The sequence below is a fragment of the Megascapheus bottae genome, chromosome 2, assembly GCF_031878675.1.
Source record: "Megascapheus bottae isolate mThoBot1 chromosome 2, mThoBot2.hap1, whole genome shotgun sequence".
Lineage (NCBI taxonomy): Eukaryota > Metazoa > Chordata > Mammalia > Rodentia > Geomyidae > Megascapheus > Megascapheus bottae.
This window is the reverse complement of record NC_143510.1, coordinates 4463726-4479759: the sequence shown is the minus strand read 5'-3', so window position 1 is coordinate 4479759 and position 16034 is coordinate 4463726. Positions and strand designations below refer to the sequence as shown.

Genomic DNA, 16034 nt, shown 5'->3' with positions numbered 1-16034 from the left:
TGAGTAATTAATGAAAGCAAAGAAGGTTCCCAGCCCTCTAGAAGTTAATCCTCCCTTTCACATACTTGTCCACTTACCTGCTCTGGCAAGAACCTGGTTTGCCTGTTCACTAACAAGCTGTGTCACTCGGGTCCTCAGTGCATCAACCGTCTCTTGCATAGCTTTGATTCTCACACGCAGGTTATTATTTTCTGTCTGCAGCATAGCATTCTCATGAAACATGTCATTGATGCTTTCCACGCCTTCCTCATCAATTATTCTTTTCCCCTAGAAAAGAAAAATATTTTCTTGATGGTTGTGATGCCTTAATTCCACAGCGTTTTGATTAGGGCTGTAAGTACACCTAACCACCCCTTTATCTTACCAGCCTCAAGGCAAAAGATCCTTTATCCCTCAACAATCCTGCACGGTGCATTAGTCACCATAATAAGCCATTGGGTAAGAAGCCTTTTGAACAAGTGGTTAGTTAGGTTTGAAAGAATATTCTTGACACTACCCACAAGGAAGACTACAGAATTCTGTCTCCAAAATATTTCCACTCTTATAGAAACTAAGACTGTCCACACTTCCAATCTTTTGGGTTTTTGGGTTTTTTTTTTTTTTGGCCAGTCTTGGGGTTTGAACTCAGGGCTTAAGCTCAGTCCTTGAACTTTCTCAAGGCTATCACTTTCTCAAAGCTCTACCACTTGAACCACAGCATCACTTCTGTCTTTTTCTATGTATGTGGTACCGAGGAATCGAACCTGGGTCTTCGTGCATTCTAAGCAAGCACTCTACCACTAGGCCAAGCTACCAGCCCCATCACACTTCCAATCTTAGCTAATCAAAAGTAGCTTGGAGATATGAGAACTCTAGTACAAAGCCAGCCTGAGCAGTTAAGTCCTTGAGACTCTATCACCAACAAACCACGCAAAATAGCTCGAAGTCAAGCTTTAGATCAAGTGCTAGAGTGCCAGCCTTGAGCAGGAAAAACTAAGAATCAGTGCCCAGTACACACACACACACACACACACACACACACACACACACACACACCCCAAAAGATGTCACCATGTTCACAACATGCCAGCCTTAGCTGCATCTGGAAGTGTGAGGTCAACCCCTGTAGCTTACTGTTTTATACTCCATGAGCTCCATTTGAAGCCGTGTGATCTCACTGCGGAGTGCATTGATTTGTTGGCTCGCTCTGTCTTGGTTCACCATGACTTTGTTCTTGATATTTCTAGCTCGATTGGCATATTTTAGAGTGTTTAATGTTTCCATAAAATCTCTGTCTGAAGGGCTAACACATGCTATCATGATCGTCTGGCTGGAAGATACAAATGACGAAATTAAATCAAATACTAATATTATGACTTCTTGAATCATCTGTTCTCTTCAAGATAACAATTAGTCAATGATACAAACTGAAAACTAAAAGCTCCCATTCCTCAAGACTGTCTTAAACTTTTATGCATGACAGAAAACACAAGGCCTTTTGATCTCCATGAATACATATGAAAAGGATGAGTGGATGAATACAGTCAAAATATTCAGGTATGAATTAATGGGATGGGTGAGGTTGGAAGAAATGGGGGAACGTGATAGGAGGGATGACACTGAATGAGTGGCATTTAGATTGAAACCCCATTGTAAAATTACTTAATAATAATTATGATAATAATAGTAATAGTAATGGCCAGGCCCTAGCAGCTCACACTCTTAGCTACTCAGGAAACTGAGATATGGAGATCTTGGTTTAAAGCTAGCCTGAGCTGGAAAGTCCACAAAACTCGTTTTCTTGTTTTTTTTGTTGTTGTTGTTGTTTTGGCCAGTCCTAGGGCTTGAATTCAGGGCCTGGGCAGTATCCTGAGCTTCTTTTGCTCAAGACTAGTTCTCTACCACTTGAGTGATACTTCTGGCTTTTGCTGTTTATGTGGTATTGAGGAAATGAACCCCTGGATTCATGCATGCTAGGCAAGCACTCTACCACTAGGCCACGTTCCCAGCCTACCACAAAATTCTTATCTTCAATTAACCACCACCAAAAAAAAACCCCCAGATATGAGTTGTGGCTCAAATAGTAGAGCACCATTCTTTAAGTACAAAAGCTATGGGACAGTGCCCAGGCCCTGCTTACTTAATATAATCACTAACTGTATTTTAATTAATATAATTATTCATCCTATTAATGTGCTCTATGATGAAAGCAGTCTTTACAAATTATCTTACAAATTTACTTCTAAAATAATGAATAAGGGAACTTTAGGATTGTGGAGGATAAACCCTTCTGCATACCTGTTACCGCCAAGGGAATCCTGCAGGAGTCTTGTTAGCTTGGAATCTCTATAGGGGACATGGGTAGCCCTCTTGCTCTTGTCACCCAATGCACTTATGACATTGCCAAGCGCCAACTAATAGAAAAAGAGAAACATGATAATATTATCTTTGTCAGTATTGAGATTAAGACTCATGCTTACCAAGCAGACACTCCACCAATTGGGGCACTCTATCAATCCTTTCTTGTGCTGGTTATTTTCAAGACAGAGTCTCACTTTATGCCTGAGCACTTTATGCTGACCTGGACCTTGAACCCTCTGTTTATGATAACCTGTTTCCAGCAATAACAGCTAACAGTGTCCAGCCATTGGGGTTCTGCATGGCAGGAGTGCATTCCGTGCCCAGACAACAACTGGAATGGAGTCTCATGAATTTGAAGGACTAGTCTAGAACCATAGCCTCAATGTCCACCTCCCACATACCGAGGATTACAGGCTATACATCTATTAATTATAACAACTGTGCTTGGTTTGATTTTTGTATCTTCAAACACACAGCAAGTAAACTTCAAATTTTTCTGTGTTAATTACTAATAATTGATATTACATCAAGTTTAGCACCATCTATGCAATTATATATACATAACTATACAAATATACCACTCATAACTCAAAGTTATGAGAAGTGACAACTTCTGCCTTTTCTTCAGAAAATTATCAACTTGCTTTGCAAATTGTTCTACTCAACTCAATGAAGAAATAGAACATTCATGCTGGAAACAGCAGTTCACACCTGTAATTCTAGCTACTTAGAAAGCTGAGATATAAAGGATCGAGTTTCAGAGTTAATCCCACCAAAAAAAAAATTCACCACATTCCCTCTCGAAAATAGCAGAAAAAGGCCAGGAGCATGGCCTAGTAGTGCAGTATCTTCCCAGCATGCAGAAAGCCCGATTCCCTGGTGCCCCACACAAACAAAAGCCAGAAGTGGTGCTGTGGCTTAAATGGTAGAGCAGTAGCCTTGAGAAAGCCCAAAGACAGTGCCCAGGCCTGAGTTCAAGCCCCAAAACTGGCAAAAAAAAAAAAAGGCAGAAAAAAGCAAAAAGCAGGGCTAGAAAACTGACTCAAGTGGTAGTATGTCAATCTAGGAAATTCAAGGCCCTGCTAGTACACAAAAGTGAAAATAAAATGTTTAGTTAGTTAATATCAAGCCCTTTCTGTTGCAGGGTGGATCCTGTATGTGGCTAAAAATTTTAACCACAATAAAAATACTCTGAACAAGGATTTCCTGTACAAGTAATACTGAAATTAGAAATACAGTGAGTCACCTAGTACAAATGTCTCCAAGTCTGTAAACCTCTCTACTTTGGAGGGTAAGGTTGATGGGATTTGTGGTTCAAAGCCTGCCCAGGCAGAAATATTCTCAAGACATCTTCTCAATGAAGAGCTGGATGAAGGAGTATGAACCTGCTATCTTAGCTACTAGGCTGTCTAACATAGAAGAATTGCACCCAGGCAAATGCTCTAGCAAGAAATGAATCATATCTCAAAAATTACCCAGAGAAAATTGGGCTAGAATCATGGCTCTAATGTAAGAGAATCTGCCTAGCAAGTGCGAAGACCAGAGTTCATTTTCTAGTATCACCACCCAACAAACCCACATTACAAGGAAATTATTTACGTCAAAGCATCCATTTTTTTCAACAAAGAGTGACATTGATGAAGATGCATTATACTAATGAACTAACATGCTGAAGTGAAGCCCCTTTATACAACTACTTAAAGACAATAAAAATAAGTAATAAAGATAATAGAAATGAATACTATGATAAATTAAGAGTGGTTATTTTTCCTGCTATGTCTACTGATTTCTGTTTTTACAACGTTCAATGAGGTAGTGCTTGAGAACAAGCATTATTAAAAACAATGGTCACATCAGTCTCATGATATAAACATCTACAGCCATGTCATTTTAAGGATAATATTATACAATAAATAGCATTAGTCCTCTCTTCCAGAAATCTTAAGCTTTGGCCACACAAAACTCTACTTGCTGTGTTTCAACATGCCTTAAAAGAATAAACATAAAAAGAGAACAATGGCTTTCCCTATGTCTGAAAGAACAAGTGATTTTTCATCTCTTAGGAAATTCCAAATAATATACAAAGGCCAGGATCCAAGTTATGACCTTTTATGCACTGTTTAAACACATGATCACGATGAGGAAATAGAGATGGGTGTGGGTATTGGAGCTTTGCTTTTCACTAATCATTATTGATGGTAACCTTCCCACAAAAAGTTTATAGAGGAGCAAATATTGGGCAATAATTTGTTTCAATAGATCACATGATTAGAGATTCCAGCTCCAGGATGACAGAGAAAGCACAGAGAGTATCACAGGAACTGAAAGGTGTTATAGACTTTTATGAAGGAATAAATGTTCAATTCTATAATGAAGACAATAAGAAAAGATTCAGTACACAAAGATCTGCTGCATTTCATCATTTTATTTTGTTTGGTGCCAGTACTGGGACTTTAATGATTAAACTCAGAGCCTGGGTGCTGTTCCTTAGCTTTTTCATTCTCTCTGCTACCGGAGCCACAGCTCCACTATGAGCTTTTTTGCTAGTTAATTGGAGATCAGAGTCTCACAGACTTCTCTTTCAAGGCTGGTTTTGAATCTCCATCCTCAGATACCAGCCTCCTGAGTAGCTAGGATTAGAGGCATCAAACACCAATCTCTGGCTTCCTATATATATATATTTTCTTGCATATCATCACAGAAGCCTCATGGTAACTCAATTACAAGTCATTTTCTAGTCAATATACCTCTAGGTGACATGGTATTAAACTCATAATCTATAAAAACCTCTCCTTTCGAAATCATTACCAAAATAATCTTATTATAATTCTTAAAATCTGTACATGGATTTTGAAAAATAAGAAAAAGCCATTTTTTACTCTTATCTATTGAAATGATTAACATTAAATGTTTATTTTGACTACATTCTTGAAGGTGGAAAGGTTAAAAATAATTTCTATATAATACTCAGTGCATATCACAAATTTTAATTCAGCTAAATTTATGCACATGAAGAAATGTGGAAAATAAAAAAGGGGAGGAAAGCATATAATGTAAAATTATATGAATTGGGCCAGAGTTTGGCCTAGTGGCAGAGTGCTTGCCTAGCATCCATGAAAACCTGGGTTCAATTCCTCGGTACCATGTATACATAGAAAAAGCCAGAAGTGGTGCTGAGGCTCAAGTGGTAGAGCTCTAACCCTGAGAAAGTCCAAGGACAGTGCTTAGGCCCTGAGCTCAAGGCCCAGGACTGGCAAAAAAATTATATGAATTATAAAACATTCCTTCTTAGATCAGATCTGGTTTTCAATTGGGTATATTATGTGTTACAAGAGAAAAAAGGAACTAGAAGCATGGTTCAAATGATAGAAAGCCAGGTATGAGTGAAAAATCAGAGCAAGAGCTTGAGGACTTGATTCTAGTCCCCATAAAAGCAAAAAAACAGACCCAGGTACCAGTAGCTCAAGTCTCAGCTCTCATCTACTCAGGAAGCTGAGATCTGAAGAGAATGATTCAAAGGAAACATGAGCAGGATGAGACTTAACTCTCCAATTAACCAGCAAAAAGCTGAAGTGGAGCCGTGGCTCACGTGGTAGGCCACTAGGGGTAACACCCAGACCCTGAGTTCAAGTCCCAGTACTGACACACTGAATAAACAAAAAAGAAAACAAACAAACCAACCAGGGGAGGAAATTTTGTGAGATTCTTATGTCTAGTTAACCACAGAAACACCGGAAGCAGAGCTGTGGTTCAAGTAGTACAGCTATAGTCTTGAGCAAAGAAAGCTAAAGGACAGCTCCCAGGCTGTCAGTTCAAGGTCCAAAATCAGCTTATAAATGGATAAATAAATGAATGAATAATTAAGTAAATAAATAACCAAATAAATGACACGTTGGTATGTTGTGTACCTGTAATACCAGTATTCAAAGACTAGGTTATTTAGACCCTGCCTCAAAAACAAAAACAAAAAAAAGTTCTGAGAGTCCCAATACAGCGCTCCAGTCTTACCAGCCCACAGTTGATAGAAATGCCTTCTTTTGCCCTCTCGCCAGTAGCTCCAGTTCTCTTCAATCTTTCTGATCCTGCCAGATCAACAAAATGGAACTTTGCAGTCAGGGTTTCAAACTCATTCATCTGTGATGATTCAGAAACCATCTTGTTATCAGTTGCATTTTCCTACAATGAAGAAAAACAGTTGAAAATACTTAATATTTTCACACTAAACATCCTTTAACCCTGCCCAAAATCTATATGCACAGATAAGCACAGTCAATCACATATAAAAAAAATATATAAATGCAGGTTGGGCATCAGTAGCTCACACTTGTAACCCTTGCTACTCAAGAGGCTGATATCTGAAGACTGCAATCCAAAGCCAGCCTAGGGAAGAAAGTTAATGAGACACTTATTTCTAATTGACCACCAAAAAAACAAAAACAAAAAACAAAACAAACAAAAATAACAACAGAAGTGGAGCTGTGGTTCAAGTGGACTCAGGGACAGAGTCCAAGTCATGAATTCAAGCCCCAGGACTGGCACAAATGCAATAAATAAGTAAATATCACACAAACATATACAATCTCTGCTAGAAATTAGAAACTCAGTCTCAGAATCTGCAATAAGAATTTCCCCAACTGATCCCAGCTGAGGCTTTGCTTACTTATGTTGAAAGACAACCCTCAAAAGCAAAGGGTCTCAGGTGTCTCTGCCCCTACCCATAGAGCCACACCAAGCTTTCTGCCAGACACAAATATAAATAAATCCATTTTCCCTCCCAAATCTTACGTGATCCGCTAACTTTAACTTAAACAGGATTAGAATCAGGAATTAGGAAAAGGAATAAATAACTATTGGGGGGGCAAATTCGGGTATTTCTGTGACTTTGATTTTTGTTTTGGTTCTTATTGTATTTTATTGTAGAGGTGATATCTAAAGAGGTTACAGTTACACTCATCAGGTAGTGAGTACTTCTTGAACATTGATACCCCTTCCCATGTTTTTCTCCCACTTTCCCTCCCCTCACCTCTCCCAGTCATCTTGTTTTTTCCTTTCCCTTCTCTATTTGAACAGATTAACATATATACAATATACCAGGTACCAAAGTCAGATTCAGTTTCCTTCGTGCCAGTTCTGGGGCCTGAGCATTGTCTCATAGCTTTTTCACTCAAGGCTGGCACTCCATCACAGATCTATTCCAGCTTTTTGATGGTTAATTGGAGATAGTCTCCTGGACTTTTTTTTGCCAGAATTGCCTTTGAACTATCCTCTAACAGATCTCAGCCTCCTGAGTAACTAGGATTACAAGCATGAACCACTAGCCCCCAGCTTCATCTGCCAGTCCTTGGTCTTGTACTCAGGGCCTGAGCACTGTCCTTGGGCTTTCTCAAGGCCAGGGCTCTACCACTTGAGCCACAGTATTACTTCCAATTTTTTTCTATGTATGTTGTACCAAGGAATTGAACCCCACTCTTTGTGCATGCTAGGCAAGCACTCTACCACTAGGCCACACTCTCAGCCCTATTTTTTTTTAAGGTAACAAAGACTGAAACTTTAGGAAATATGAATAACTCACAGCCTCTGGCTGGGGGCACACTCTGGTCTGACACACGTGAATGGTAAAAATGGCGTGGGAACGAGAGCTCTGAACATTCATCTGGGTGCTGGCAGTGGTTCGGGATAGAGCACCCAGCTTCAAACACTGCATCATCTGGGAGAGAAAAGAAGAGCTTTAACACTGCGCAATATCAAGCTACCATCCAACTCTATGTCTCAACTAAAGGCAAAAATACACCATATGAAGGGATAGAAAAGGTACAGATTTCTTCTATGATTATTTTGGTGACAGGCATTTTGAGGGCTGAACTCAGTATAATGGTGTATTCTTTTTTTAAATAGGAAACAACACTGAGATGCTATTGTCTGCTATTTGCTGACATTTGCAACTTCTGTTCCAAAACTGTTATAGTAGAATATTTTGGTACAAACTGAATAATAACTTGAATTTCTCAGGCTATTCTGCATCATCTAATGAATTTTTGTGTATGTATAATTTCTAATTTTCCCTACATATAAAAGCTACAATCCTATCTAGGTTGCAGGCAAAAAGCAAAAAAAAATGTATGAAAGGACTGCAGTCTCATTCTTGAAAATCAGTTTATATATATAAAAGAAAGAAAACTCCTGACAATAAAAAAAGAAAGAAAACCAAATACATTGCTTTAGATTCATTTGATTCTATACTGCATTGATCATAACTCATGACTTTTTTTTCTTCTGTATTTGTGCTCACACTGAGGCTTGAACTCAGGGCCTTGCACTCTCACTTGGCTTTTTCTTCTCAAAGCTGGCTCTCTTAACACTTGAGCCACACCTCTACTACTTCCAGCTTTTCGGTAGTTAATTGGAGATTAGAATGTCACAGTCTTTTCTACCCTGTTTGGCCTCGAACTACAATCCTCAGATCTCAGTCTCCTGAGTAGCCAGGATTCATGACATGAGCTCCAAAATCTAGTCATAACTCAAGGTTTTTTAGTTTTGTTTTGTTTTAGCTGGTTGTGGGATTTGAGCTCTGGGTCTGGGCGCTGTCCCTGAGCTCTTCCACTCAAGGCTATCCCCTTACCCCTGGAGCCACAGTGCGACTTCCAGTTTTCTAGTTAGAGTCTCACAGACTTTGGTGCCAGGCTGGCTCTGAACTGCAATCCTCAGATCTCAGCCTCCGGAGTAGCTAGGATTATAGGTGTGAGCCACCTTGCCCAGCTAACTCAAGTATTTTAATAATAATAATAATATATTTCTTAGAAGTATGTAAAGAGGAGAAAAGATTTTAACCTTGATACATTTAAGGATAAACAGATTTCATAACTGGATCTTAGAAAGACAATCTGAAAAGATAGCTGGATACAGTCACCAATGATATATTTTAACCACAGCATAGAGGTCACCTCTGATTCGGTATTCACAGTACGCGTTGTCACTCCCACAGTGTAGATTCCTCCAGTTGAGTCTTCATGAATCCTTATATTAGATTTTTTATTTTTTGCATCAATGTCACGAGCAGTATCAAATAAGTCAAGGACCTCTTCATTATAAAGCTACCCAGAGGAAAGATTAAAAGGTTGATTTGGGTAAAATTGTAAGTATCAGAATGCACTTTACATGATGTTATTTATTTCATATGCATATTTTTAATTTCTTCAGAATCACATACAATATGTATGAATTAGTTATTATAAATATAAATGCCTAATATATATTCAAGTGTAAGAATATTAAATTACTTAAGTCATTTAATAGGGGTTCAGAAATAGCTAAAATGATCCATTCATTCTTTGTAAGATACAAATATAAGTAAACAAATGATGTACCAAATGTGGATTAACCCCAAACTTAAAGGTGTCTGTCTATCTGTCTTTCTTTCTTTCTCTTTCTTTCTTCCCTTCTTTTTCTTTCTTTTCCTTCCTTCCTTTCTCCCTCTCTTTCCCCTCTCTTTCTCTTTCCCCTCCCTCTTTTCCTTTCGCTCTTTCTTTGTTGTTTTTTTTTTTTTTTTTTTTGCCAGTCCTGGGCTTGAGCTCAGGGCCTGCGCACTGTCCTTGGACTTTCTCAAGGCTAGAGCTCTACCACTTGAGCCTCAGCACCACTTCCAGCTTTTTTCTATGTATGTGGTACCGAGGAATCGAACCCAGGTCTTGGTGCATGCTAGGCAAACACTTTTACCACTAGGCCAAACTCCCGGCCCCTTGTTTTTGTTTCTATTATGGGTTTTTTTAATTGGTTTTGTGCACACACACACACGCACACACATGCACATGTGCACATGTACTGAGGCTTGAAATCAGGGCTTTAAGCCCTCATTTAGCATTTACCTCAAGGCTGAAAACTTGAAAACTACTCCTCTTTCAGACTCTTGGTGATTAATTATAGATAAGTCTTATAGACTTTCTTGCCTAGGCTGGCTTCAAACTGAGATCCTCAGATCTCAGCCTTTTGAGAGCTTCAAGGTTTTTTTTTTTTCATATATTTTTATTGTAATTAATAGAAGGGTTACATTATATTTGCCAGATAGAAGGTGCATTACTTCATAAACATTGATACTCTTTCTCATGTTTTGGTCCCCATTTCCCTCCCCCGACCCCTGCCCCTCATCTTGTTTATCTCCCTTCCCTATCCTATTTCAAATAACCAAATAAACATATATACAATATATCAGATAACAAGGTAAGATACTGTAACAATATGAGATAACCAAGGGACAACAAAAGAGATGAAAAATAACACAGTACATTAAGGACAACAATCACACATTATATGGCTTTTGTTTCTATATCCTGGAGGTCCTTTCATTTAGCATCATCCTATATGGCCTTATGTATTTAGGTTTTGGAGAGCTTCAAGGTTTTAAGTGAATAAATATTTCACTTAGATTTTAAGAATTTCTACCACTTTACCTAAAAAATGTATTCCTTTTTGTCCTTTGATCCTTCTTAATGAATCCAGAAATCAATAATTAGGTAAGACCTGGCTACTACCTCCTCAGAAAAGAATGCAGAGACCTGTTTTACTATCAATGTACTGAAAAGTCATGATTAACATTATGAGGGTAGAAAGCAAAATAGAGAACACATATTTCTCTACTCTTCCTTTTTCTACTTTCCTTTTGGTGGCAGTACATGCTTATATTCATCTTGTTTTTTATTAAACAAGGATGTCCATTAAAACTAGCCATAAGGTAAATCATATTAATTTGAACTCAGTTTTCTATTCTTTACTAAATAAGGATAAATATAATGTTTTTATGATAAAATAAGTAGCTTATAGATAAATTGGTGATCTAGACTCTATTATATCAAGAATTCAGAATTTACTAGGGGAGGCTGAGATCTAAGGATTAGGACTCAGAAAAGTCCATGAGACTCTTTTCTCTAATTAAGCACCAAAAACACTGGACTGGAATTATGACTAAACTGGTAGAAGATCTGCTATTAGCAAAAACAGAGCAACAGCTTGAGCCTCTGAGTTCAAATCACACACACACACACACACACACACACACACACACACACACAGAAATTTAAAGAAAATCAGTAACATAATCAGATTATTACCTCTAAGAACTGAGCATTCACTTTAAAATCCGGAGGAGGAAGTCCATTTTTAATTGCTATGTGTTTTTTTTCTTCAATGCTCTTGAAAAGATGCTTGACAGCCCGGGCAATAATACCCTGCTCTTCCTCCAAGATGTTAACATCAAATCCTGTTCCCATGGTATACGTTTTGCCAGCCCCAGTCTGAAGAGAAGAATAGAGAACAATGAACATCCAACCATACACACACTTAAAATACAAAAATAAAAGTACAGCTGAATGGGAAAGTGAACAATTCCCAAAAAAATAGTATCGTACTTACTTGTCCATAAGCAAACACTGTGGCATTGTACCCCTCAAAACACCCTTCAATTAGCTTCTCAATACACTGATAGTAGATCTGTTCCTGCTGGGAATCGATGTCAAATACATAGTCAAAGGTGAAAGCTTTGTCCTTCCCTAGGAAGACTTGAGGTTCTCCTGGTGTGACCGAAGTACAAATATGGCATCCTTCAATTTTTTCTTTGGCAAGCTGTGGTCTTATTCTGTGCGAGATAAATACAAATTTATTTCAAAAAAATGGAAACAAGATGCAAATGAACAACCACAAAGAAAATCCCTCACGAAATAGGGCTTTAAAAGTGCCAAGCCTGGTATCTGTGGTTCATGCCTATAATCCTAGCTACTCAGGAGGCTGAGATCTGAGGATCTCAGTTCAAGGCCAGCCTGGGCACAAAAAGCCCAAAAGACTCTTACCTCCAATTAACCAACAGAAAACCAGAAGTGGTGCCGTGGCTCAAGTGGTAGAGCACTAGCCTTGAGCTAAAGAGCTCAGGGACAATGCCCAGGCCCAGAGTTCAAACCCCAAGGCCGACAAAAAAAAATTCAAGGATAGCACCCAGGCCCTGAGTTCAAGGCCCAGGACACACATACACAGATACATACACACACACACACACACACACACACACACACACACACACACACACACACACAGAGGAAAATAGTACTTATGCACTATTATAAAACTATAGTACGACAAAACATTCATTATAATAATCTACAGTCTGAGACTGAAGAAATAGCCTATGGTAGTAGAAACTTCAGCATTCTGGTTCCATATATTGTTTTTGTTTTGTTGGGCACAGCCTGGGAACTGTCCCTTAGCTTTTTTGCCCTATGCTGGCACTCTGTCACAGTTCTACTTCCAGCTTCTTGAGTGCTTAATTGGAGATAAGCACCTCTCATGAACTTTTCTGCCCAGATTAGCTTCAAACAGTGATCCTCAGATGTCAGTCTCCGGAGTTACTATTACAGGTGTGAGCCATCAGCTCCCAGCTCACATCTTGTTTTACTGGAATTTAGAACTTAGGATCAAATGCTTATCAGCCAGACACTCTACCACATGCCTAGGCTTATTTTGCTTTAGTTTTAATTTTCAAACAGGGTCTTTGCTTTGCTTTTTTGCCTGGGACAAGCTTCAAATCCCAGTTCTCATGCCTACATACCCCACGTAGTTGGAATTTCAGGCAGGCATCACCACATCCTACCCAAATATAGGCTTAAGAGGAGGTATTTCTCAAAATGAATTATTTTCTTCTTTCCAAACTCCTCCTCTCTTACTTTAGGCAAGACCCTAATCACCTCTAGGAGAATGATTATCTTGATTATTGCAAACCAGAAAAGTGAGATCCAGAAACATCCTCCAGTTTTACCCTCTTCCTCATTGTACCAATAATCTATCTCCAAGAACTATCAATCAGCCCTGACACAGCTCTGGTCCACCAAGTTCTTCCTCTGCACATGCATACCATGCTAATCAAGGCCATCATTATTTCTTACTTCAAATATTGCAAAAGTCTCACCCCTGTGTCCCCATCACATCTTGTCCTGAACAAACAGTTCCATGCACACATTGCAGAATCAATGATATTTGTGAAATATAAGATTAATCAGATCACTAGACCCGTCCAGTCCAACCCTCTGCTTTTGCTATGCGCTATCTTTGCATTAAAGATTTCCATCTAGGCGTGTCAAGAGTTCTAAGTCACTTTCACTGAAATGTTAGCATCTCTCTTATTTCTGTGCTTTCTTCTTCTTCTCAATTCTCCCTCACCAGTATAAATATCTTGGGATTTTTTTTCTTTCTCTCTTTCTTTTTAGTGCTTATACTAGGGCTTATCAGGGCCTGGATGCTATCCCTTATCCTCTTTGCTCAAGTTCACACCCTACCATTTGAGGCATTAGTTTATTGTTGGTCAGTTGAAGATAACAGCCTCATGGAACATTCCAGCACTGGCTGGCTTTGAAACTTTATCCTCAGATCTCAGCCTCCTAAGTAGCTAGAATCTCAAGTGTGAGTCACAAGTGCCCAGCCCTGAACATCTTGTTTTTAATCTCTGTTGTTATCAGTTCATCTGGAAGCTACTGTGCCTTCTTTGCATTCCAGTAGAGCATCACATCTGAGTTCAGTATGTCCGGAAAAACATCTCATTAATAATACCAGGTCTCTGCTTTCTACCAGCTTCCCACCTCCTTTACTCCTCTGAGAACTTAAGTAATAAGACAAATAAAAGTAAACACAGGTGTATAAATGAAAATGAGCACTTTACTACAACTTGAAATCAGTTGCTCATTAACTTTGTTTATGTGATCATGCTTGAACTCAGGACCTGCACACTGTCCCTTAGCTTTTACACTCAAGGCTGGCCCTCTACCGCTTAAGCCACAGTTCCACTTCCGGCTTTTTGGTGGTTAGTTGGAGATAAGAGCCTTCAGACTGTCCTGCCTGGGCTGGTTTCAACTGCAATCCTCAGATCTCAGCCTTCTGAGTAGTTAGGATTACAGGTATGAGCAGACCCCCCAGCAACATTAACTTCATATAAACTGTTATAATGGGGTAATTTATTCTGTTACTAATATACTGTGCATTTCATGTCAATATAACAAAGAAAAATAGGAGCTGAAAGCCAATTTTAGAACGTTATCTCCACTTTCTGGATTTAACTCAATCTCTTAACCTCTACTCATCTCAGTCAGCCATGCTAAGGGCAGAATGATGTGTCTGAAACAGAACTGATGCCCAGTTCCATTTACCAGCATAAATGGAGAAGAGAGATTTTAAATGTCAACAAGGTGACTGCACACTCATTCTGCTGAATCCCAGTCACAGCAATTTCCTCAGGCCTCAGAATTCACAGCCTAGAAAGGGGTATTCTCTCAGACATACAAGTAAATGAAAGGAAACTATCTTCAAAAGCCAGATATATATTTCCATTCCAAATCCCATTCAAAAGTTAGCAGTTTAGCCAGGTGGTGGTGGCTCACGCCTACAATCTTATCTATTCGGGAAGCTGAGATCTGAGGATCAAGTTCAAAGCCAGCCTGGGCATGAAAGTCCATGAGACCTTTATCTCCAATTAACTACCAGAAAAGTGGAAGTGGTGCTGTGGCTCGACATGGTAGAGCACTAGCCTTGAGCTGAAGAGCTCAGGGACAGTGCCCAGGCCAGAATTCAAGTCCCATGACCAACAAAAATAATAATAACAAAAATAATAATAACATTTTTCCGTATCCCATACCCAAGGATTCTCAAAGTCCTACCCCACACCAATTCATTTACTTAAAGTGTAGAGCTTCAGACCTACTACCCACCTCAATTTCACATCTATTTATTGAAATTACGTAGACACAAAATCCAACATCAATCTTTCTGAGAAAGAGGAAGTCCGCCCAAAAAATTGTTTTCAGAAGCTGACATTTACCACTCTGAATACTTGATACTTCCATTCCTAAATTTTATGTAAAAAAAAAAAAAATAAGACATTAAATGCATTCATCTGGGGCTGGGAGTGTGGATCAGTGGTAAAGCGCTCATCTAGCATGCATGAAGCCCTGGATTGGATTCCTCAGTATCACATACACAGAAAAGGCCAGAAGTGACACTGTAGCTCAAGTAGCAGAGCACTAGCCTTGAGCAAAAAGTGTCCAAGTACAGTGCCCAGGCCCTGAGTTCAAGCCCCAAGACTGGCAAAAATAAAAAATAAATAAACATGTTCATATAATCTCAACACTAAGAAAACATCACTGTAAACAATCTCAGAATTAAAACTAAGAAATAATAAAACTTGACAGATCTTTATATATGAGATCTGTTTTGAAATGATTCTTTTATTTTTTTAATTTTTTACATTTATTTACTTACTGGTTTGTTTGTTTATTGGTTGTGGGACTTGAACTCAAGGCCTGGGCTCTTTTGCTCAAGCCAGCACTCTACCACTTTGAGCCACAATGCCACTTTTGGGTTTCTGGTAGTTAACTGAAGATAAGACTCTCACAGACTTTCCTATCAGGCTGGCTCTGAACTACAATCCTCAGATCTCGGCCTCCTAAGCATCTAGGATTACAGGCATGAGCTCGGCTTGAGCTGCTTCTTTACAGAAGGATATATTTTAAGCTGCATAAAATGGAGATATATATATATATAGATATATTTAGGAGAGGATATTCTAACATTACCCAACCATATTACATTGTACGAGGTCACTAAAAATACATAACTATAGCTTTCTATATATAACACTTAGGTAATTATAGATTACCTATATGTAATTA

General features: G+C 38.8%; 1 protein-coding gene across 10 annotated transcripts in view; it reads right to left on the bottom strand.

The window, feature by feature from the left end:
- Kif21a (kinesin family member 21A) overlaps positions 1-16034 on the bottom strand; it is a 132933-nt gene that overhangs the window by 61039 nt on the left and 55860 nt on the right. For all 10 annotated transcript variants that reach the window (XM_090319833.1, XM_090319840.1, XM_090319861.1 and 7 more), the window contains exons 2-9: positions 11743-11965; positions 11442-11624; positions 9282-9431; positions 7913-8047; positions 6349-6516; positions 2278-2393; positions 1114-1309; positions 78-267 (exon numbers count right to left, since the gene is read on the bottom strand). In XM_090319833.1, coding sequence (XP_090175959.1) covers positions 78-267; positions 1114-1309; positions 2278-2393; positions 6349-6516; positions 7913-8047; positions 9282-9431; positions 11442-11624; positions 11743-11965 — 1361 coding nt within the window. The remainder of the gene's footprint in view (positions 1-77; positions 268-1113; positions 1310-2277; positions 2394-6348; positions 6517-7912; positions 8048-9281; positions 9432-11441; positions 11625-11742; positions 11966-16034) is intronic.